This window comes from Panthera uncia, chromosome B1, assembly GCF_023721935.1.
Source record: "Panthera uncia isolate 11264 chromosome B1, Puncia_PCG_1.0, whole genome shotgun sequence".
NCBI classification, from domain to species: domain Eukaryota; kingdom Metazoa; phylum Chordata; class Mammalia; order Carnivora; family Felidae; genus Panthera; species Panthera uncia.
The window spans coordinates 31,517,814-31,541,263 of record NC_064811.1 but is presented as its reverse complement, the minus strand read 5'-3'; the positions used below and the strand labels follow the sequence as shown (position 1 = coordinate 31,541,263).

General features: G+C 38.7%; 1 protein-coding gene and 1 long non-coding RNA gene across 3 annotated transcripts in view; one reads left to right on the top strand and one right to left on the bottom strand.

Annotated features, from left to right (window-relative positions):
* Positions 1-23,450, bottom strand: part of LOC125923599 (uncharacterized) — a 36,248-nt gene that overhangs the window by 8,636 nt on the left and 4,162 nt on the right. The gene's annotated exons all lie outside the window — the stretch shown is intronic.
* Positions 1,196-19,824, top strand: TLR10 (toll like receptor 10). 2 transcript variants are annotated; one of them, XM_049631923.1, is made up of 3 exons: positions 1,196-8,382; positions 14,137-14,234; positions 15,391-19,824. In XM_049631923.1, exon 3 carries the CDS (start codon positions 15,454-15,456, stop codon positions 17,881-17,883), a length of 2,430 nt encoding a protein of 809 aa, XP_049487880.1. In that variant the 5' UTR covers positions 1,196-8,382; positions 14,137-14,234; positions 15,391-15,453; the 3' UTR covers positions 17,884-19,824. The 2 variants fall into 2 exon arrangements, with proteins under 2 accessions (XP_049487880.1, XP_049487882.1); XM_049631925.1 differs by lacking the exons at positions 1,196-8,382; positions 14,137-14,234 and adding an exon at positions 15,088-15,279.

Genomic DNA, 23,450 nt, shown 5'->3' with positions numbered 1-23,450 from the left:
CCCTGCTTTCCTTCACTGTTCCAAAGCTCTCTGATGGACTTCATTCTCATACTAGGACACAGTCACTTCTTGAATTCCACAAATTAACACCCATACAAGTGGATGGCCACCCTTAATAAAGATCCATTATCAAAGTTAATCAACAAGGTCCCAGGCGCTATGTATTTGAGAGTCAGGGGAAGGAATGCTGCATGTTGATGATGTGGTTAACAGGCAGGCCTACAAGGATGCTGACCTTTCTTCCAAGACAACTTGAAGATACTTCTTAGAACTTAAATAAGATAGCCCTGTCCCCCAAAGAAATTGAAGACTTGGAAAATATGCTAAGGGAAGTTTTAAGGAGTAAGAACGAAAGGATTGGGGCACCTGGGTGGCTCAGTCGGTTAAGCGTCTGATTTTGGCTCAGGTCACGGTCTCATGGTTTGTGAGTTGGTGTCCCACATTGAGCTCTCTGCTGTCAGCACAGAGCCTGCTTCAGATACTCTGTTCCCTCTCTCTCTCTCTGCCCCTCCCCCACTTAAGATAAATAGACATTTAAAAAAAGAACAAAAGGATTAATTGCCAATGTAAGAGAAAAAATAAGAAATAAGAGCCTAAATCTGGGAAGTCCACCTACATCTAATAAGTATTCTAGACAGAGAAAATGGAGGAGGAGACATTGTCAGAGTAATAAAGGAAAGATATTCCACTGAAAGACATGAAACTCTTAACTATACCCAGCAAAATTAATGGTACATGGCACCACCTCTTGAAATTTTAGGATAATTTTAGAATAACATTAGACAATGATCCAAAAATTTTCCAGAGAGAAGGAGAAATGCATGTACAAGGAGTCAGAAATAAAGATGGAATTACACTTCTCAATACCAGAAGCTAGAAAATAAAATTGTGTGGGGAAAATTATTTGGAACTTAGGAATTTAGATACAGCCAAACAATTGATCAAATATGAAGGAGGACATTAAGTTCCTGCTCTAAATTAACCCTCAAAACACTTTTTCTTAGGAAATTACTGGAGTATGTGTTCCACTATAGCAGGTAAAAACCAAGAAAGACAATGTTATTAATTCTCTATGGTGTTTCTGCTATACAGATATAAAACACATAAATAACTTTAAGAACATAATAAATAGTAAATATCTAAAAAATAATTATGAAGTGATGAGTTTTGAGTATCTATTATTTTGTTTTTAATGTAGTTTATTTAATTGCAAGCATATACAATTTAATTTTTAATAATAGTTGTTTTGGGCAACTGTTTCACAAAATTCTTAAAAATTAAAACTTTGCTCTTATGAGCTGGTATAACCCAGCTCTAGCACACCACTGGATATATTGGAAGATATCTGATTCAGTGTGTAATTTTTTCATATTCAATCAAAACATTGTAAGAATTTGGTTGAAAACAAAGAAATCTAGGGAGATTTCTCCTGTTGATGTGTCTTACAGGATGTTTGTTACATTATTGTGTTTCTCTATAACTTGGTCTAAAACAAACATTAAGTGGGGCGCCTGGGTGGCTCAGGCGCTTAAGTGTCTGACTTTTGATTTTGGCTCAGGTCATGATCTCATGGTCATGAGATCAAGCCCTGTGTCCAGCTGTGTGCTGAGCGAGAAGCCTGCTTGGGAGTCTCTCTCTCTCCCTCTCTCTCTATCCCTCGCTTACTCATGCTTTCTCTCTCTCAGAATAAATACAGAAACATAAAAAAAATACAACAAACATTAAGCAACCTATTAATAAAGCTATAATAATAATGGGCACCTGGATGAGAAATCCAGACTTCCCTCCTTTCCTTCTCTACTTTTTTTCCCTTTGCCGTTCCCTTCTTTAGCCTATAAATTTTATTCCCCCCACCACTTATTTTTGATCTCCATTCCTATCCTGTCCCTTGTCTTCATCCTGATTTTCTCCATTTTGTTGTCCCCTGTTCTTTCCCCTATGTTTTTGTTTTCTCCTTTAGATTTGCTACCTTTTCTGCTTTTAAAAGCCTTCCATTTTCTCTCTTTCCTTTTTAAAATTTTTTTTAAAAGCTTATTTATTTTTGAGAGAGAGAGAGAGAGAGAGAGAGAGTGAGGGACAGTAGTATGAGTGGGGGAGGAGCAGAAAGAGAGGGAGACACAGAATCTGAATCAGGCTCCAGGTTCCACGCTGTCAGCACAGAGCTTGACATGGGGCCTGAAACCATGAACCGTGAGCTCATGACCTGAGCCAAAGTTGGATGCTTAACCAACTAAGCCACCCAGATGCCCCTCTATTTCCTTCTTTAATCTTTCTTATTTGCTTATCTTCCCTCTTCTTTCCCCCATTCTACCTCTAATATGTATATGTATATGTATACATAGGCTTATCCCTAATGCCTTTGGGGTAATTTCTGAGGACACAGGTCCAGATAGATGTTTCTACAATAGGGTCATTTGAAGAGTGAATAGGATTATTTGAGAAAGGGAGCAGGAGTTGGAATTAGAAGAGGTGAGGAAATGAGAAATATCAATATTTTGCATTAGTGGGGAAAATTCTGTGGGTGAACAGGAGTTCCAGTTTGTTGGCTAATTATAGGATGGTCATTAATTAGCTTAAGGCTCTAGCCCTATTTGTTCAATATGGTAACCACTAGCCATATTTGGCTGTCAAGTGCTTGAAATGTGACAAGTCTGAGTTGAATTGTGGTAGAAATGTAAAACACGTAGCAGACTTCTAACATGCTGTATGAAAAAAAAAAAGAAATATCTTAATAGTTTTTATATTGACTATATGTTAATATTTTGATACAATATATCAATTGATTCAGTATATATTGAAACTAACTTAACCTGTTTCTTTTTGTCTCTTTAAATGTAGTTACTAGAAGAGCACCTGGGTGGCTTAGTCAGGTAAGCATCAGTCTTCAGCTCAGGTCATGATCTCATAGTTTGTAGGTTGGAGCCCCATATCCGGCTCTGGGCTGACAGCATGAAGCCTGGAGGCTGCTTTGGATTCTGTGGTCTCCCTCTCTCTCTGCCCCTCCCCTGCACACACTGTGTCTCTCTCTCTCAAAAATAAATAAACATTAAACAAAATAAAATAAAATAAAATAAAATAAAATAAATATAGTTACTAGGTAACTTAAAGTTACATGTGTGGCTTTCATCATCTATATTCTATTGGACAGTGCTGCTCTACTCATTGATCATGAAGTATTTACCAAATCTCTGCAAAGTCTTTCTTTAGGTTTCCATTACATATTTAGGACCATTCAATTTATTTGTTCAAACAAAAATTTTTTCCCTTCCTTATACTTGTCAAGTATAGTAAATGAATGATAAAGTATTAGAATTTCCTAACCATGTGAGAATTTTGTTACCTTTTATTTTTGAGAAATATTAATTCAGAAAAAATACACTGTGTCACTATTTTCTCTTACTGATATTTATAACTAAACTAGAGGAACTTTACTCAACACATACTCAGTACTAGACTATGAGCTAGCCTGCGGTGACTTTAAGCAACCCCAGTCTCTTCCTTCCACCAGCTGGAAGCCTTGAAATACAGGACTTTCCTACCTGCCCAGATCAGGGACCTAGGCCTTATCAAAGGCAAGATGTAAAATAGGCCAGTATACTATCAGATATGGGTCCTCTGCCAAATAGAGATACTCCATTTTGGAGCTCCTTGGATACAAAGATTCAATAAGATTTCTTACCTTTGGGAAGTACCCTCATTATGAGCCTCTGTCCTGCCCATAAGCTATAACACTAAGAACAGGCTGTAGTAAGAAATAGAAGCAAAGGCAGCAATAAAGAGAAGCTGGCAATAGAAAGAGGAGCAGATTAAGAAAGAGGAAGAGTCAAAGAGAAGTTGACTCATTACTAGAGTAGAGAACAGCCTTTGCCCACTTTGGAGGATACAATAAGATGGTCCAACCAGGGCTACTGTGGCAGCCATTTTTTTTTTTTTTTTTTTTTTTAAGTTCTCTGTGAGATCTGGTAGCCTTCCTTACTTCTGGAGTATCTTTAAAATAAACCTCCAACCACCTAAGGTAACAAAGGGTTCTCTGTTCACTGAAACTTATATATGAAGGATATCTTAAGAGGGGAAAATTATGTGAAAGAGAGAGTGTATGTGTTTGTATGTGTGTACGGAGGTGTTACCATGGCAGATATCTCTGAAGCTCAGAGTAAGAGAAGAGGGGAAAAAAGGGACAGATAAAGGGGAAAGATTTTTGAAGAGAATAAAAAAAATTATACCCCCAAATTATCAGTGAATATGGTTTTGAGCTTACTGTTACTACTGCTAAGTGTAAATAAGGATTTAAATATTTAGAAATTCCAGATGAAGGCAGAGAGAGTAGTACATAAACTTTTGGGCACCTGGAATAGTGAAAACACTGTGGCCTTTGACTCAGACAGGCTCAGTTTTGAATCTTGACTCCATTTCTTACTGGATGATTACCTAGGGCAAGTTTCTTATTCTCTCTGGACTAGTTTCATCATCTGTCAAATGGGAATTATACGCAAGTTTTATGGAGTTTCTGGTGAGGATTAGCCAATATCTTGTATGTAATACTTCCTATAATACTTCCTGTATTTACTTTAGAAAAGTAAATCAAGCTATCATGATGATGATGATGGTGATAATGACACAGAATACTGCTTTAAAAAAATATGTATTTATTTTGAGAGAGACAGAGTACAAGCAGAAGAGGGGCAAAGAGACAGGGAGAGAGAAAATCCCAAGCAGATTCCGTGCTATCAGCACAGAGCCTGATGTGGGGCTCGATCTTACCAACTGTGTGATCATGACCTGAGCTGAGATCAAGAATTGGATGCTTAACGGACTGAGCCACTCAGGTGACCCCAGAATACTACTGTTTAACTGGGCTCCACTTGTTTTTGATTAGTAAATTAAAAAATAAGTAAAGAAGGGGCACCAGGTGGCTCAGTCAGTTAAGTGTCTGACTCTTGATTTCAGCTCAGGTCATGATCTCATGGTTAGTGAGATAGAACCTGATATCAGGCTCTGCACTCACAGCGTGGAGTCTCTGTGGGATTCTCTCTCTTTACCCCTCCCCCCTCTCAAAATAAACAAACTTTAAAAAATAAGTAAAAGAAATTCCATTCACCAGCAGGGCAAAGTGTTTAAACATTTTGAGCTCTGAAAAAGGAAGAATATGTCTTTGGACAGCAAAAAAATATATAAGTAATTTTTTCCATAAGAGGACCACAATAGAATGTGAGTGTCCTGATGATAGTGGTTTGAGAACTTCTGAAATGAAAGAGATTTTAGAGCTTAGTTCATCCAACAAACTAGGAATTCCCTCCCCACACTCCTAATGGGTGTGCCTCCAGTTACCTATTTTTATAGACATGTTTGCATATGTTTAGTGTGCAGTAGACTGTTCATTTTCTGTTGTTGTTTTTCTCTATGCTGTTATTTATTGTATGGTTTCCTCCTAAAGTATGTGCAGAAATACATGCATTACATTTTTTTATGAAAAACCCCAATGTTATTATTTTGCTTTTGTTTTTATTTTTTTTTTAGAGAGAGAGAGCACAAGTCGGGGACAGGGGCAGAGGGAGAGAGAGAGACTCTTAAGCAGGCTCCATGCCCAGAGCAGAGCCTGATGCAGGGCTTGATCCCATGACCATGAGATCATGACCTAAGCCAAAATCAAGAGTAGTTGGATGCTTAACCAACTGAGCCACCCAAGCATCCCCCACCAATATTATTGTTTAAAAAAAAATCTCATTTTTAAGATTTTATTTACACTAAATATTTAGGTGATACTGCTGGATATCACTAGTGAAGATAAAAACTTCCAAATGGATTGTCCACAAGAGGAATGGCCAATTAAAAAATGAATGAATGATTATAATAGGTTTATGTATATATGAAATTGGGAAGGGAGTACATTCTTAGAACAAGAGTTTTTTTTTGAAGTTTATTTATTTATTTTGAGAGAGAGAGAGAGAGCACATGCAAATGGGGGAGGGGCAGAGAGAGAGAGAGAGAGAGAGAGAGAGAGAGAGGGAGAATCCCAAGCAGGCTCTACAATGTCAGTGTGGAGTCCAAGGAGGGGCTTGATCTCACAACCACGAGATCATGACCTGAGCCGAAATCAAGAGTCAGATACTTAACCGACTGAGCCACCCAGGTGCCCTGATCTGAACTTTGCAGGAAGGAACCTTCAAAGTGCTCTAAAATGCTTTGGGAAACAATATGGCAGTTCTGGAAAAAATTAAACCAAAAATTGCCATATGATCCAGCAATTCCACTTCTAGGTATAAACCCAATAGAATTGGAAGCAGGGACTTGAACCCCCATGTTCATAGGAATATTATTCACAATAGCCAAAAGGTGAAACAACCCAAATATCCATTGATGGATGAGTGGATGAAGAAATATGGTATATACACAAAATAAAATATTACTCAGCTTTAAAGAAAACAATTCTAATATATACTACAACAGGGAAGAACAGAGTCCTGCCTTACCATTCTTTAACAAGAGTTAGGAATAATTTTTTCTTTAACAAAACTTTCGATCTTGAAGTCAGAGTGAGAGCAGTTAGAGAAAGAAAGATACATAAAGGAACCAGAATGACAATGGAGGGTACATCACTGAGCCTTACCACCACTGCTATGTAGTGAGAAGGATTTCTTGAAGAACAGGTTTTGATCATGGAGGCCAGACTAGTCCAATATGAAAGGTGAAATGAGATATGTGTGGACCTCACTGTTTTCAACGAAAGTATTAGAAACCTTTTTGGTTTTTTTGTTTGTTTTAGTTATTACTAGACCAGAAAGGGTAACTGGGCCCCAAAGAACTCTCATCAAGGGAGGTGAGATTTCAGAGAACAGACTGGAATAATTTCCACCCTGCCACCCCAACCAGAGAATGAAGTCTCAGGAAGCTGTAGAGATGTGCCCTCTTAAAAGGTTAGATAAGGAGTCAACAATAAGTTTAATTGGGCAATCACCCTTTAAAGACTGTGACAGTTACACCAGGTAGTCACGCAACTGTGGCCAGATTTGAGGCAGGAGGGCTGAGATGATGAGTGTACAATGCTTCTAGCCTTACCAGTGAGTTTTGAGGTGGCTCAGTTATTAGAAGACAGACAGACAGAGAGAGAGAGAGAGAAGGAAATTCTGAGACACATTACAACATGGAAGAACCTCGAAAACATTACACACTAAATAAGCCAGTCACAAAAGCACAAACATTGCATGATTCCACTCATATGAGGTGCCTAAGGTAGTCAAATTCCTACAGAGAATGTAATAGTGGACCCCACGGGTGGAGAGGAAGGGGAATGTGGAGTTATTGTTTAATGGGTCTAGAGCTTCTGGTTGGGAAGATGAGAAGATCTACAGATAGACAGTGTGATGGTTACACAACCATATGGATGTAGTTGATGGCACCACACTTAAAAATGGTTAGGGGTGGGGGCACCTGGGTGGCTCAGTCAGTTAAGCGTCTGACTTTGGCTCAGGTCACGATCTCACGATTTGTGAGTTTGAGCCCTGAGTGGGGCTCTGTGCTGATGGCCTGGAGCCTATTTCAGATTCTGTGTCTCCCTCTCTCTCTCTGCCCCTCCCCTGCTCATGATCTGTCTCTCTGTGTCTCAAAAATAAATAAATCTTAAGAAAAAAATTTTTTTAATGGTTAGGAGAGTCAGGGTGACTCAGTCGGTTGGGCATCTGACTCTTGATTTTGGCTCAGGTGGTGATCTCACAGTTCGAGAGTTTGAGCTCTGCATTGCGCTCTGCTCTGACAGTGCAGAACCTACGTGGGACTCTTTCTCTCCCTCTCTCTCTGTTCCTCTCCCACTTGTGCTTGCTCTCTCTCTCTTCAAATAAAGAAACTTTTAAAATGGTTAAAATAGTAGATGTTATGTGTATTTTACTGCCATTTTTTAAAAAAGTGCTTGAAGATTGTAATAAATTCATGCAACGTGTAATGCCACTAACATGCAGTAGGGGGCAAAGGAGCTTAAGCTTCACTGAAAAGCTTGATTCGAGCACTCCTGCAGCCAGTTCTGGTCCAGCCAACAAATCATCCACACCTGCAGCTTTGCTAGAGTCGCTGCAAGCCAGGGGGTAAGAACTATTAGCCTTGTTTGCTCTAACACTCATGAGAAAGAAATAAGGGTGGGATGGGTCTTTTCTAAAGAAGAGATCATTCGAACACATGTACATGGGAGGAAAGTAGCCTTATTCAGATTTTTAGTATTTATTATTTTGCCTATATTCATCTAAAGATTAACAATTAATGAGTGATGTTGGGGCTACTGATCTAAGGACTTGAACTGTCTTGTAGGTGCTTGAGGGTTTGGATTTTCTTTCACTGGTCGCTGATTAAACCTGGTCAGTTCTTCTACTCAGAATGGATGATCCCATCCTTGTGGTGAGGTTTCTCCAGCTTTTATTTTCCTGTAGTACACGTTAATATCATCTGCTTTGGCTATTTAAAGCATATTTGTTGCTCCTTTACTAAAGTTCTGCATTTGTGTTTTATGTCAAAAAGTAGGAGCCCATCTAATAGATTTTGTACAATGTAGATATCTTGTTCAGTTTCCTGCAAAAGTCCACGGTGGCTGAAGATGGCCATGTGGCCACTAGAGAGTACAGGATGATTAATAGCACCTAAGCACCTGATTCCTAGAAGAGCTTTACCACAGACCACCTATACTGAGTGATGAATTGAAGTTCTGTGTACGGTCTAAGTTTTATTTCAGTTCTCATGAGTTCATAATTTAGGAATGGATGTAGACAAAGTCTCTTGAGCTTTGTGATACCTAGCAGAGTGACCCCTAGTAGCTGCATGCCACTTCAGAAAAAGGCGCACGGGGTGGGAAGGGAGGAAGAAGCCACCATAACAGCTACCGCTGAGAATGGAATCAACATTGGTAATCACATCCTAAAAAACTTCATTTCACAGTTTGAAAAGCCTTCAGTTTGTGTGCCGGAAGGGACTAGATAGGTCTGGGTTCACATCCATACTCTGTGACTTATTCACTGAGTCACTTTGGGTAAGTTACTTAACCTCTGAGTTTTGGCTTCTCCATTTGTGAAATAGGGATAAAAATGGCCACCATTTGGGGTGCCTGGGTGGCTCAGTCGGGAAAGCGTCCAACTTCGGCTCAGGTCATGATCCTGTGGTCCGTGAGTTCGAGCCCCGTGTCAGGCTCTGTGCTGACAGTTCAGAACCTGCAGCCTGCTTCAGATTCTGTGTCTCCCCCTCTCTCTCTCTCTCTCTCTCTCTCTCTCTCTCTGCCCCTCGCCTGCTCATGTACGCGCACGTGCTGTCTCTCAAAAATAAACAAACATTAAAAAAAACCTTTTTAAAAAAGGCCACCATTTTGTTAAGTTATTGAAGGGATCGAACAAGATAGTGTATGGAAAACATTTAGTTCTATGCCAGGCACATAGGTGACACCCAAAAAATGTCATTCTTGCTCTTTCTTATGTTGCAAAGATTGTACAACATGCTATAGGTTTTAACCCTTTCTCTACTTTTTTGCACCACTGGGAAAAGAAAAGTTAGATGGTTAAGTATTCTTTGATAAATCACTAACAGTCATTTCATAGTGTCTTTTGATTTGGATTTTTAAATCATAAGCTATTAAAAAGTCATTCTCTTTTTTACCTATTTTCAGCAGAGTAGTAATAGTAGGAGGAGTATGATAAAAATATGCAATACGTATTGAATGCATCTTTCATAAAAAATTTATGTTATACTTTTTAAAATGTTGTAATGAAATGCCATAGTGCACATGCATTGACTGAGAGATAGGACCTTTTTATTTTCTTACATTAAGGAAAGTTCAAAAGAGTTAGTTCCTCTCCCTTCTTTAGAATAAATTACAAATGAGGTTGTGGTATTGGGTAGGGAGAAGAAGTGAGTAATGTATAGAGATCATGACACCTCCTTTCAGGGGATTCTAGAAGTAGCAACTAGGTTAGATATTGTCACATTTTTCAAGGGCCATAGCCTCCGAACCCAGGGGCTTTAAGTTAGTTGCTACCAATTTAATTACTCTGTGAGATGATGATGTTAAAAACACTTTTTTGAGTTTAATGACTATAACTGTCAGTGTCTTGCCAAGCCACATTGGATCCTGAGACAAAAGCAAAATTCAGTAATACTGATCCTGTCTTCACGAAAAATTTTGATATTTTGTTCATTGTGAATTTTTATGTTAAAATTAATTTTAAAATATTCCATTAAAACATTGTTTATCTTGATTCTTGAATTTCTTGACACTCCTTAAAATTTGTGTCTGAAATCACCCTACCCTTGGCCTAGATAACTGCTACCATTTGAATAAGCCACACATGGTAACAGTGATTTATATACATGATCTCTTTTGTGCCTCTGCACAAAATTTATTTTATAGATGAAAAATTGAACCTTTCAGCAGTTAAATAAATAGTCTAAGTTAACACAGGCAGTAAATGACCAAGATAGGACTTGAACACAAATCTATCAGTCCCCAACACCAAACTCATGATCTGACCATCATGTACTACACCATATCAGGAATTCACAACACAATTCATTCATTCAACACACATTTTTGAGAACATATTATGTGCCATCATGTGCTAAGAGATACAGAATTGAATTTATTTATTTATTTTAAAAGACTTTATTTTTCAAAGTAATCTCTACACCCAACGTGGAGCTCGAACTCACAACCCTGAGATCAAGAGTCACACACTTCAACAACTGAGCCAGCTAGGCACCCCTCATTCATAGATAGATTTAAAAAGTATTTACTGAGCATGTGCTTTGTGCACTATTCTATTAGGTGGGGATACAGAAGTGAAAAAGCTCATCAGCTCCTTTCTTCTCTCATGGGTATAAGACGTGGAAGAGACAGTCAATAAACAAGTGCTCTGCTTTGAAGAGAAATAAAATAAGGTGATATGAACTAATAGCAAGTCTGGCCACTTTAGCTTAGGTAGGTGGTCAATTCAGGACTCTTAGAGAAGATAAACTTTTTTTTTCAAAAATTTTTTTATTGATGAGAGAGAGACAGAGTGTGAGCAGCAGAGGGGCAGAGAGAGAGGGAGACACAGAATTCGAAGCAGGCTCCAGGCTCTGAGCTGTCAGCACGGAGCCTGACGCGGGGCTCAAACCCACAGACCGTGAGATCATGACCTGAGCCAAAGTCGGACGCTCAACAAACTAAGCCACCCAGGCGCCCTTAGGATATAAACTTTTTAATCCAAGATCTAAATGAGAAGAGAGATCCAGCCAAGGAAGGGCTGGGAAAGAGTAACCCAAGGGAGAGGGGGGCGGGAAATCCAGTGCAAAGTCCTAAGGTCAGAGCGAGTATAGTTGTGGCCAGGGAGCAAAAAGAAGGACAGTATGACTGGAGTGTAGAGGGCCAGGAGAAGGGTGGTATGAAGAGAGATCCTAGAAAGAAGCAAGAGCAGCTCATGGAGGGTGTTATAAACCAATTTCAGGTGTTTGGGTTTTATTCTAAATGTAACAGTATGTAGTTAGGACAGACATAGGTTGGCTGCTGTAACAAAATATAGTGGCTTAAACAAGATAGGGCTCAACAAAATGGTTCAGTCCATGTCAGTCCTTATAAGTAATTGATATAAAACCTAAACTGTGTGGCATTTGCAGACTTACTCATTAGGTTCCTTGGACTCTATGATGGGAAAGTTTAAAGAATCAGTATGACTTAGTGAGATACAATTTTGTTATTAGGTTATTACAAGATATTTTGAAAACAAATTTGCCTTGACTCACCCTAGAGAGACTAGGTAGCTGAGGGGCTAAGACACCAGGCACTGGACTCACCATCTATTAACTTTGTGACTCTGAGGCAGTCATATGACCTCTCTAAGCACCACCTTCCATATCTGTGAAAGGTGAACTGCGGTAGCACTGACCCTGTAAGGCTGTTGTTGTAAGGATCAAGCTATATAAAATTAGTATTACATAGCTCAATGAATGTTAGTGGTTGTTATTAAAAAGACATCAAGTGGCCACTGCCTCATTTGCATGACAGAGTCAGTATGGAGTGGAGATGCTATCTGCCTTGAATAGATATAAATGTATGGATTCATCACCCAGGACAAGTTACTAAGGTCATCCTAAAGGTGGGTAATGGATTAATGTTATGGTACTGGTAACAAATTTATTTTCCCATATTTTTAAAATCTGGAAAATTATCATGAACATAAAGTTGTATTATAGGGGCTCTTTTTTTACGTTCGTGGTTTGTTCTTATATTGATCATTGGATGCTATATTAAGTGTCATATAAAAAGGAGTGACCAAGAAAAGGCTACCTGGGATAAATTGGAAGAATATTCTCAGTGGAAAGGTGAAAACCCCAGGCCAGTTCCAGGTTACCATCTTCCCAACCCCATTCCCCACCCAGTGTCTTTTGTGCTTTCTTCCCCTGAGCACACAATGGACAAGGAATATCAAAATCAAAGTTTTCTCTTCACAGTCATGTCACAAGATGGTCAAACATTTCTGTATCCATTTTTCTATATTCTACAAAATAGTTTTATAAAGTATTGCATTTTTAAGTTATTTTGGGAAATGTCCACATTTTCTAGAATTTCTAAACAACAACGACAAACTTAGGCAGGTTCTAGAGAAAGAAAATTCTAGATGAGCATGAGGTAATATTCCAGGTGTCCTCTTGTATGAGTTCTGCCTGTTTTGTCCCCCCACCATGCCTTCATACATATTATCTCATTTATTTATCTTGAAACTCTGGGAGGGGAGTACTATTTTCTGCATTTTACAGATGAGGAAACATGGGTGCAGAATTCTGAGGACTTTGAGAGAAGAGTCAGACTTCAAGTTGTTTAGACACAGAACAGAGGCAATTAAAGAACTAAGATTTTCATAATATTCATTATTCAATATATTTATTAAGTACCCACTCTGCTGGGAACTTTTCTGGGCACTGGGGCTATAGCAGTGAATAAAACAGATAGAACTTCTGTTCCTACATAGCTTACATTCTAGTAAGGGGTAAGAAAGAGAGTCTATAAAAAAATAATAAAAGCGCATGTTAGGTGGTGAGAAGGGCTAGAAAGAAAAATAACTTTTTGGGGCACTGGGTGGCTCAGTCAGTTAAGCATCTGACTTCAGCTCAGGTCATGATCTTGCAGTTCACGACTTCAAGCCCCGCATCAGGCTCTGCTGATAGCTCTGAGCTTGGAGCCTGCTTTGAATTGTGTGTCTCCCTCTCTCTCTCTCTCTCTCTGCCCCTCCCCTGCTCATGCTCTGTCTCTCTCTGTCTCTCAAAAATAACGAACATAAAAATGTTTTTAAAAAAAGAAAAGAAACATAAGTTTAAGATAAGGAGAATAGAGAGTGGGGAGTGATATTTTGTAGAGGGTGGTCAAAAAAGTCTCTCTGATGTGGTGATCTTCATGCAGAGATGTGAAGGGAGTGAGGGAGCATGCCACTTGTCATCTAGGGAAAGTGTATTTTGGAAAAAGAACAGCAAATCCAAGTTCAAAAATCTGATGTGGGAGCATGCTTGGAAAGTGTAAGGAATGACCAGACTAGAGTAGGAGAAATGGATTGAAGATGTCAGCTGTTGCAAGGACTCAGGATTTTCCTCCAGTTGAAATAAGAAAATAGTGGAGGATTTGGACTAGAAGAGGGGCAGATTCTGATGTACATTTTAAAGATTCCTCTGTTTGTTGGGTGGAAATGACTGAAGAGGCACAAGGTTGATAGGAAAGACCTCCTGGGTCTCTATCAAGAAGTGGTTAGATTCTAATATTAAATTTGTAAACTCTTAAACTTTATTTCTTCCTACACCATGCACTAGGAAAACACCAAGGCGAGGTAAGTAGCTTGGTTAGAGTTTTCCTGCTTAATACATGCGTGTATTTCCTGCTTAATACATGTGCCCAATACACACCAACCCTCACTTTCCTCAGGCTGGTCACTCCCACAGAACAGCAGGAGGAACAAAAGATATAATACTCCATGGGAAGATATGGTGTAGTGAGATCTCTCTGCTGTTCATGCTATCCCATTGTTCTGAGAAGCTATGTGTGTGTGTGCCCATGTACCTGTGCAGACATGGTGTATATATTTTGGCACTGTAGAAAGCCCCCAAGAAATGGAAACAGTTTTTATCATTATTTCTCTTATTTGTCAGTGATCCAGATTGCTGTTGCCACCAACCTGAAGACATATGGAACCATAAGGACAGGAACCATTCTGTTTATTTCTGTTTTAGACCTTCCATGTGAATGGGTAAGCATTGTTGAAAATCAGATATTAGCTCAAAGGACTCTCTATGTCCACAAATGTAAAAGTTGAGGAACAATTCCTTGACGTTAATTCAGGAGCCCATAGTATTTGGTAATAAAAAAGTACTTTCATTGAGAGTTTAAATCTTGCACAAAAACTGCACATAGATGTTTATAGCTGCTGTATTCATAATTGCCAAAACTTGGAAGAAACCAACATGTCCTTCAGTAGGTGAATGGATAAACAAACTATGGTACATCCGGATAATGGAATACTATCCTGTGCTAGAAGGAAACAAACTATCAAACTATGCAAAGAATGGAGGAACTTTAAATGCATACTAGTAAGTAAAATAAGCCAATCTGAAAAAGCTATATACTGTATGTTTCCAGCCAAATGACAGTCTGAAAAGGACAAAACTATGGAGACAATAAAAATATCAATGGTTCTAAAGGGTTGTGGAGTACAAGGAAGATGAATAGGCAGAGCATAGAGGATTTTTAGGGCAATGAATGTATGCATAATGATGAAAGCATGCCACTATACGTTTGTCCAAACTCATAGAATGTCCAACACCAAGAGTGAACAATAATGTCAATTGTGGACTTTGAGTGATTATACTGTGTCAATGTAGGTCCATCGATTGTAACAAGTGTGCCACACTGATGGAGGATGTTGCTAACTGGGGAGGCCATGCAGGTGTGGGGTTGGGGGGATATGGAAAAATTTCTATACTTTCTCCTCAATCTTTCTGTGAGCCTTAAACTTCTCTAAAAGAATAAAATCTTAAAATTTTTCACTTTCAATTTTCTTAAAGCCTTCAGGCTATCCAAATGGGATGCAAGGGAGTGTTGAATATGGCCTGGCAATGAAATTCCGAAGTTGAACTGGGAGAAAGGCACTTCTGCCAACTATTATATATATCCCTTCTGGGAATTCTGACTTGCCTCAGTGATGGGGATATGCACAGCAACTGGCTTGGAAATCTGTAAGCCAAACTCTCAGATCATGTCATGATCTCAGATCATGTCAAAGACTCAATATACAGGTTAGAACTCTGTTCCAAACTCTTGGTGAATATAGTGAATTTTGGGCATCAAAAATAATCCTGTAGGATTTAAAAAATGACATAACCATTTAACATTATATATCTTTCTAGGATTTTGAACTCATCTTCATCATTCATATGAAGGAACCAAGTGATTGAATCCTTGGAATTACAATGACACTTATCAGAAGCATTTATGTATTTTGTAGTATTGTTATGTCAGTGCTGGGCTACGTGTCAAAGCCGCCAGAAGACAGGGAATTGACAACCAACTGCTCCAACATGTCCCTAAGAAAGGTTCCTGCAGACTTGACCCCAACCACAACCACACTGGATTTATCCTACAACCTCCTTTCTCAACTTCAGAGTTCAGATTTTCGTTCTGTTTCTAAACTGAAAGTTTTGATTCTATGCCATAACAGAATCCAAGAGCTGGATATCAAGACCTTTGAATTCAACAGAGAGTTAAGATATTTAGATTTGTCTTACAACAGATTGAAGATTGTAACTTGGTATTCACTGGCAGGTCTCAGACATTTAGATCTTTCTTTCAATGACTTTGACAGTGTGCCTATCCATGAGGAGGCTGGCAACATGTCACATTTGGAAATCCTGGGTTTGAGTGGGGCAAAAATACGAAAATCAGATTTCCAGAAAATTGCTCATTTGCATCTAAATACAGTCTTCTTAGGATTAAGAAGTCTTTCTTATTATGAAGAAGGTAGCCTGCCCATCTTAAACACAACAAAACTTCATATTGTTTTACCAATGAACACAAATTTCTGGGTTCTTTTGCGTGACGGAATCAAGACTTCAAAAATACTAGAAATGACAAACATAGATGGCAAAAGCCAATTTTCAAGTTATGAAACTCAACAAAATCTTACTTTAGCGAATTCCAAGACATCTATTCTATTGCTTAATAAAGTTGATTTACTCTGGGACGACCTTCTCCTCATCTTCCAGTTTGTTTGGCATACATCAGTAGAATGCTTCCAAGTCCAACATGTGACTTTTGGAGGCAAGGTTTATCTTGACCATAATTCATTTGATTACTCAAATACTGCAATGAGAACGATAAAATTGGAGCACATACAGTTCAGAATTTTTTATATTCCACAGGAAAGGGTCTACTTGCTTTTTACCAAAATGGATATAGAAAACCTGACTATATCAGATGCACAAATGCCACACATGCGGTTTCCTAATTATCCTACAAGATTCAAACATTTAAATTTTGCTGATAATATCTTAACAGATGACCTGTTTAAGCAACCTATCCAATTGCCTCATTTGAAAACTTTAATTTTGAAGGGCAATAAATTGGAGACACTTTCTTTAGTGAGTTTCTTTGCCAACAACACATCCTTGAAGCACTTAGATCTCAGCCAGAATCTGTTACAATATGAAAATGATGAAAATTGCTTTTGGCCAGAAACCTTGATCACTATGAACCTGTCATCCAACAAATTTGCTGATTCTGTTTTCAGGTGCTTGCCCAGAAGTATTCAAATACTTGACCTGAATAATAACAAAATTCAAACTGTCCCTAAAGAGATTATTCATCTGAAGTCTTTGCGAGAACTAAATCTCGCATTTAACTTTCTAACTGATCTTCCTGGGTGCAGTCATTTCAGAAAACTCTCAATTCTGAACATTGAAATGAACTTAATTCTCAGCCCATCTCTGGATTTTTTCCAGAGCTGTCAGGAAGTTAAGACTCTGAATGCAGGAAGAAATCCATTCCGGTGTACCTGTGAATTAAGAGATTTCATTCACCTGGAAAAATATTCACAGGGCATGATGATTGGATGGTCAGATTCATATATCTGTGAATACCCTTTGAATCTAAAGGGGACTCGGTTAAAGGATGTTCATCTTCCTGAATTATCTTGCAACACAGCTCTGTTGATTGTCACCATTGTGGTTATCATGCTAGTTCTGGGGACGGCTATGGCCTTCTGCTGCCTCTACTTTGATCTGCCCTGGTATCTCAGGATGCTGGGTCAGTGGACACAGACATTGCAGAGGATTAGGAAGACAACCCAAGAACAACTCAAGAGAAATGTCCAGTTCTATGTGTTTATTTCATATAATAAACATGATTCTACCTGGGTGAAGCATGAATTAATTCCCAATCTAGAGAAAGAAGAGAACTTGATTTGCCTTCATGAAGGAAACTTTGATCCTGGTAAGAGCATTACTGAAAATATCATGAACTGCATTGAGAAAAGCTGTAAGTCCATCTTTGTTTTGTCTCCCAACTTTGTCCAGAGTGAGTGGTGCCATTATGAACTTTACTTTGCCCACCAAAATCTCTTCCATGAAAATTCCGATTACATAATTTTTATCTTGCTAGAACCCATTCCACTCTACTGTATTCCTACCAGATATCCTAGGCTGAAAGCTCTTATGGAAAAGAAAGCATACTTGGAATGGCCCAAAGATAGGCGTAAATGTGGACTTTTTTGGGCAAAACTTAGAGCTTCTATTAATGTTAATTTATTAGAAACCAGAGAGATGTGTGAACTACAGACATTTGTGGAGTTGAATGAAGAGTCTCAAGGTTCTGTAATCTCTCTGATAAGAACAGACTGCCTATAAAAATCCTCCCTTCCCGTAGGGAAATGGGCCTTGCATACACCGTGGGGATAGAAATTGATACAGCCTTTATGATGGTTATTTGGCAATATCATTTAAATGAAAAATGACTACTTTTATGTCACTTCCTCGAAGGATTTCTAAGAATGTATCCTACAGAAATACAAGTTTGCAAAGGCTTCTATAAAACGGTGTTCATCCCAGAATTATTTGTAATACTGAAAAATTGAAAACAGCTCATGTTTCCACAGAATAAAAACGAATTCAATAAATTATAGTTCATTAATGCGATAAAATGTTACACAGCCATTAAAAAGAATGAGGTAGTTCTATATTTACTGGTATGGAGAAAATTATATTAATATGGTGGTTTATATATTGAAATAAAAGTCTAAATGAATCTATATTCAGTACTTTGGCATACTTTGGTATACTTTGGCGATTTCACTTTGGTATAGTAACAGTGTTTTAGGCCTGGGAGGTTATATTACAGAAAACTTTTGGTTTCTATGTTGTATATTTCCATAATGTTGGAGTTACTTAAGTGAATCTATATTTATTAGGTAGAAAAAACAAAAAAGATAATGTTTAAAGCCTATGCATCCTACTCATTTTGCTTGATTCTTCCTTTCTAGTCTCCCCAGTCATAGAAAGAAAACAAGCTTTTCTAAATTTTGCAAAATTATATTTCAAAAAATGTTACCTCCTTCATTAGAAAAATTTCTGTGACTTACCCACCTGATAAAGGAAGAAAATGGCCATGCTTGTTTAAGATCTGACACCAATCTCCTGTTACCTTCCTGCCTCCTATCATTGAGCCGTATCAAGTTATTGGCCCTTTTCCAGAACATCCAGTCTCTTTCTCTGCCCCCAGACCCTAACATATTGCATGACTGACTGTACAATCCAAATGTCAACTTTTTTTTTGAAAACTTCCTCACTTCTAAGTATGATGCCCCTTGATTCTCCATAACACTTCAAATATATTTATATCACAAACTGATCATATATATTTTTAAAGTTTCCCATTCTCATTAGAGTATGAGCTCCTCAAAGGCAAGGACAGACTTCCCTCTGCCCTTATATCAACAGGTGTTTACTCAGTCCCTGGTTCAGAGAAGGTGTCAATAAGTGTTTATGGAATGGATGCCAGGTAAGCTAGAGGAACTTAGCAGGGACTCAACCAGCTTCAGGATAGAAAGTCAGGGGAGAAAGGCAGAGAATCCAGAATTGAAGTATTTCTGAGTATAGCTTGAATTATGTGAAATTGCCAATATGTGGTTGCTCTTGACCTACAATGCCTACTTCATCTCATTCAATCTAATAAAACTAATATCCTAAGTAGGGTAAAATTAGGCTCTGCATCTACCTTATTTCCTTATAGTTGTGGTCTTATGAATTTCTCATGCTAGCAGTCATTTGAGAAATTGTATTCAAGATGGTCAACTTGAGAGTATAGAGACAAGGTTGGGTGTCAATCTCCAAGCCAGGTTGTGCTACCATTTGGCCAATGACCAGTCTACTTGGAGGAGCTAGAGCTCAGCAGCCTTGAGGCTGAGTGTCTCTTCTTCCTCCCTTATGAGCTCATGGTCTGTTTGGTAAAAGGGGAAACCCAAAGAAACCACAGTGCAGCAAGATCAGAGAATGGGGAGAATGCTTTTCCAACCAGGCTTTTTGCATCTGGGCCATTGCTATTAGTGTGATTCATGGCTTCTTGAGGAGTCAGACAGACACTGTATGAGTATTTTTAAATCTTGAGTAAATTACTCAGTGTGAGACATTTATCTTTAAAGATCAGTTAATTGAGAACATGTAAAGTAGGTAACATTAGTCCTGAAGTCAATAGGGTTGAGTTATTCCATGGTAGAATCCTCAATTTAATAATGTGGTTTTAAAAATAGATGTATGTTGTCACAATTAAAAAATAATACATTAGGTATACCTCTAGGCAACTTCTTGTTTCAGCAGCTAGACTACCATGAAATCTTACCTATCAGACCATTGTACTGTTCCAGAAACTTAAGATTTTCCAGAAAATTAGAACTTCCTAATTTGCTTGGTTTTGAGTCTTATTAGGTATATAATATTGACTCTTGTGGTATATAATAGAAAATGAATCATACATAGGTTTAATATTGGGACATGAGATTGAAGTAGCACCTAGCCTCATGCAGAACTGAGGATATACTTTTACCCAAGAAGTTTTAGATTTCATTGAGGGACCCACTCTCCTCAAGCATGACATTGATGAGGAAGTAAGCATACACAGACTGCATGCTGTAACAGAACCCAGTGTAATGAGTCTGATCATGTTTTGAAAATGATTCCAGGTCTTATGAAGTTGCAATTTCCTTCCCATTCCCTTGCCATTTGCCAACCTGGAGCTTCTTCCATTTTTTCTCAAGGAGATTGAGCTCTGTATCAATATTGTTCAAGTCTTCTGCGGATTCTTCAGGATGCCTTCCCAACCACTGTGCATCTCTACAGATAAATGACACTATTTTCTGGGTGTCAACAGTCCAGTGTGGATAATGTTCTATATTCTATAAAAGTGGCAAAGAGGTCTATGATAAAATGGGATTATAATCCTCAAATTCCAAATGGTTTGGAGGGAGATGAGTTTTAAATCTAATTTATGGCAAATTTTCTCTGAGGTGCAACTCCTTCGTGTATTATGATGAACCATTCAAGAAAAGCATAGATTAGGAATGTAAGTCTATGAGTGAGAGTTTAGAACCTATCAGATATAACTCTCACTTTCAAGTGGGAAATTGCATCTTTGGAATTTTAAATGACTCACCTAAGCCCGAGGTCAAACATTGATCTTTTAACTCCTACACTGATGAGACTTTTCTTTCCAATCCAGGACAAGATGCCTCTTACTTTTTGTATTTGATTTCATCATTTTGATCCTTTCATTTCCATTCTCAACAACAGAGCCTTGGATTGGGCCCCTTGCATATCCCGCTTAGACTGTCCATAATTATTTGTGGCTGGACTCTGCAGTGTCTCCCCACTGCCTTAGACCCCTTCCTCCATCCTGGCTACCAACTCTTTTGAAGGGCCTTTGTTGAATTTCTAAGTCCTTCTTAGGGTCTGGTACTACCAAGACTGGCAGTGTTCTTCAAGTGAGATATCCCTGGCCCAGATCCAGACCCATATGGATCCTGGTCTTCATTTGTCCCCCTCAAGATGCTGTCTGACCCACTGCCTTACACATGAAGTCAATCAGATATCCTGAGGAGCTCTAGAACTCATGCCTAGGGGGCCCTCTCAGAGTTTGGTTGTTGGACCCTAATTTGAGTTGGACAATCTGGCAAGCAGATCACTGCTGCTGGCTGAAGCAGTGTGGGACTACCCAAGATTGGGCCAACAGAATGATGCTAACATGCTGATTTGAGATGACTCTCACACTGAACACAAGATGACTTCAGGGGTCAGGGCTATCAATAGTCTACCACCAGCCCTTAGACTTGAGCCACCAGTGTGGGCTTGTGTCTATCTGTGTTTTGACTATAGTGCCGCCTCTTGTCTATAGCACCATAGGACGGCAAGCATGGCAGCAGGTGTCTTTCACCCTGCACTCCTCCTCTTCCCCCAGCATCTGGCATCCAGGGTGATAACTGCCATTGCTGTAGGTTCTATGTCATGTGTTAGGCAGTATTTCAAGGATGGCTTTCAATATTGAACAAAAATGGGCCTTATAATCAATGTCCTCTTTTACCTTCCACTGATGTAGTGACATTGTGCTCTCCCTGTCCTAAGCCATGTAGAAGAGGGAAGTACTTATCCTGGAAGAGTGGGACTGTGCTTCTCTCTTCACACATGAACCCCTCACCGACCCTCCCCCACTGGTGTTAGTGTATGGAAGGCAAGGGTCCATTCAGCATCAAAAGAGCTCCCATTCTGGGAATGCAATGATTACTACCTCAATAGTCCATGGGAAGACAAGACTGGAAAATGCCTTGTTCTATGTTTATACCATAAAATTCTGAATGGTAAACTTAATAAGATCAGAAAAGGAATATTGGTTCACATTGACCTGCATATTTTGGGGGAGGCTTGCATCAATGAAGCACAGTACCAACCATTGAGAAAGAGTCATTGGAAGGCAGTGTGGACAGATGATGCAGTGTCACGGCTATTAATGTGACCAGTGTTATAGACATACTATTAGGGAACTGAAGAGGCACAAAGAGCTATACTGTTTAATGTAAGTAGGTTCTGAAGACCCGTGTCCTTGTGATTAATTATAGCACTACTACCATTTTCTCCTGGTGGTACATATAAAATTAACCATGGAGGGTGCATTGGATAATAAAATGCCTGAAGAGATGGTTCTTGGATTTGAAACAAGAAGACATGGTGCTTGGATCTCACAAAGACTCTTTCAATGAACCACCTAGAAAATAAATGATACATAAGTAACTCTTCTCTATCCATCTTCATTAATAAGACACCAAGCCTCCCATGGGTCCGTACATTTTGAAACATTTTTAAATCAAATTATTTATATAGACACGAGTCTATATATATATAGACACGAATATATATATATATTCCCAGAGCCCTGCACACCCTGGAGGCAGCTCTGAGAAGGAAAATATCCTGGCTCATGTGGCCAGAACTTATATTGCTTCTTATTTCTTGGCTACTCAAACTTGTTTTGGTTTTAGCAGAAGTCATTGAGCACAGGAGAGTTTTGTCTCAAGTGCTATGGCTCATGTGGTGAAATTCAGTGGTAAGACTAATGGATCTGACAGATTGGCAAAGGCAAATTCTAGTAACACAATATTAAGGTTATTGGAAGTTTCTCCTACAGTTTTGACAAAAAAAATTGAAGGAAGGGATGCATTTCTTATTTTATATCAGGATGGGTGAAAGCTCTACATTATTAGGTTCTGTTTTCTCTATGGAGGAAGTTAGATTTTTAGTTGTGTCTGGGAACTTTCTAAACCTAGTGACCTGAAGTATTTAACTTCCTGGCAGCAGCACCTTTGGCCCTGGGGGAAAAAATAGGGCAGAAGAAGAAGCTATATATACCAGTTAGCTCTAATTGTCCATTAGGCCCAATGTCTTCTTTTGATTCCTGGTCTCATTAGTCCTGGGGAGATCCAGAGACCCATTAGCCCTCAACCTTCTCCTAGTTCTTTGATTTCTGGAAAAGAGTTGAGTCAGTCTCCATGATACTGTTTTTTAGTATCGTGGCCCTGTGTGTAACTATACAAATTCTAACCCTTCTTGAGGTTTATATGTGCCAGCCACTGTTCTAAGGATGTTGTGAGTTATACTTGCTAATTGTCATAGATCTATGAATTAAATTTTATCATTATTCTTATGTAACAGATTAAGTACAGAAGGTACCCAAAAGTTAAGGTTTCATGGCTAATAAATGACAGAAATCCAAGGTAGTCTAATTATAGCGTCTGCTTTCCTGTGTACTATGCTATGCCGACTCCAAAGAGCCTGTTAACTATTGGTTTCACTCATATTTACATTCACCATGAAAATACTTGTTCATGCTAGACCATATTTTTGAATGGAGGGGTCTTGTTGCTTTAAAGTAAGTC

Coding starts and splice junctions, on each gene's coding strand:
- TLR10 (XM_049631923.1), top strand. CDS start 15,454: ATGACACTTATCAGAAGCATTTATGTATTTTGTAGTATTGTTATGTCA.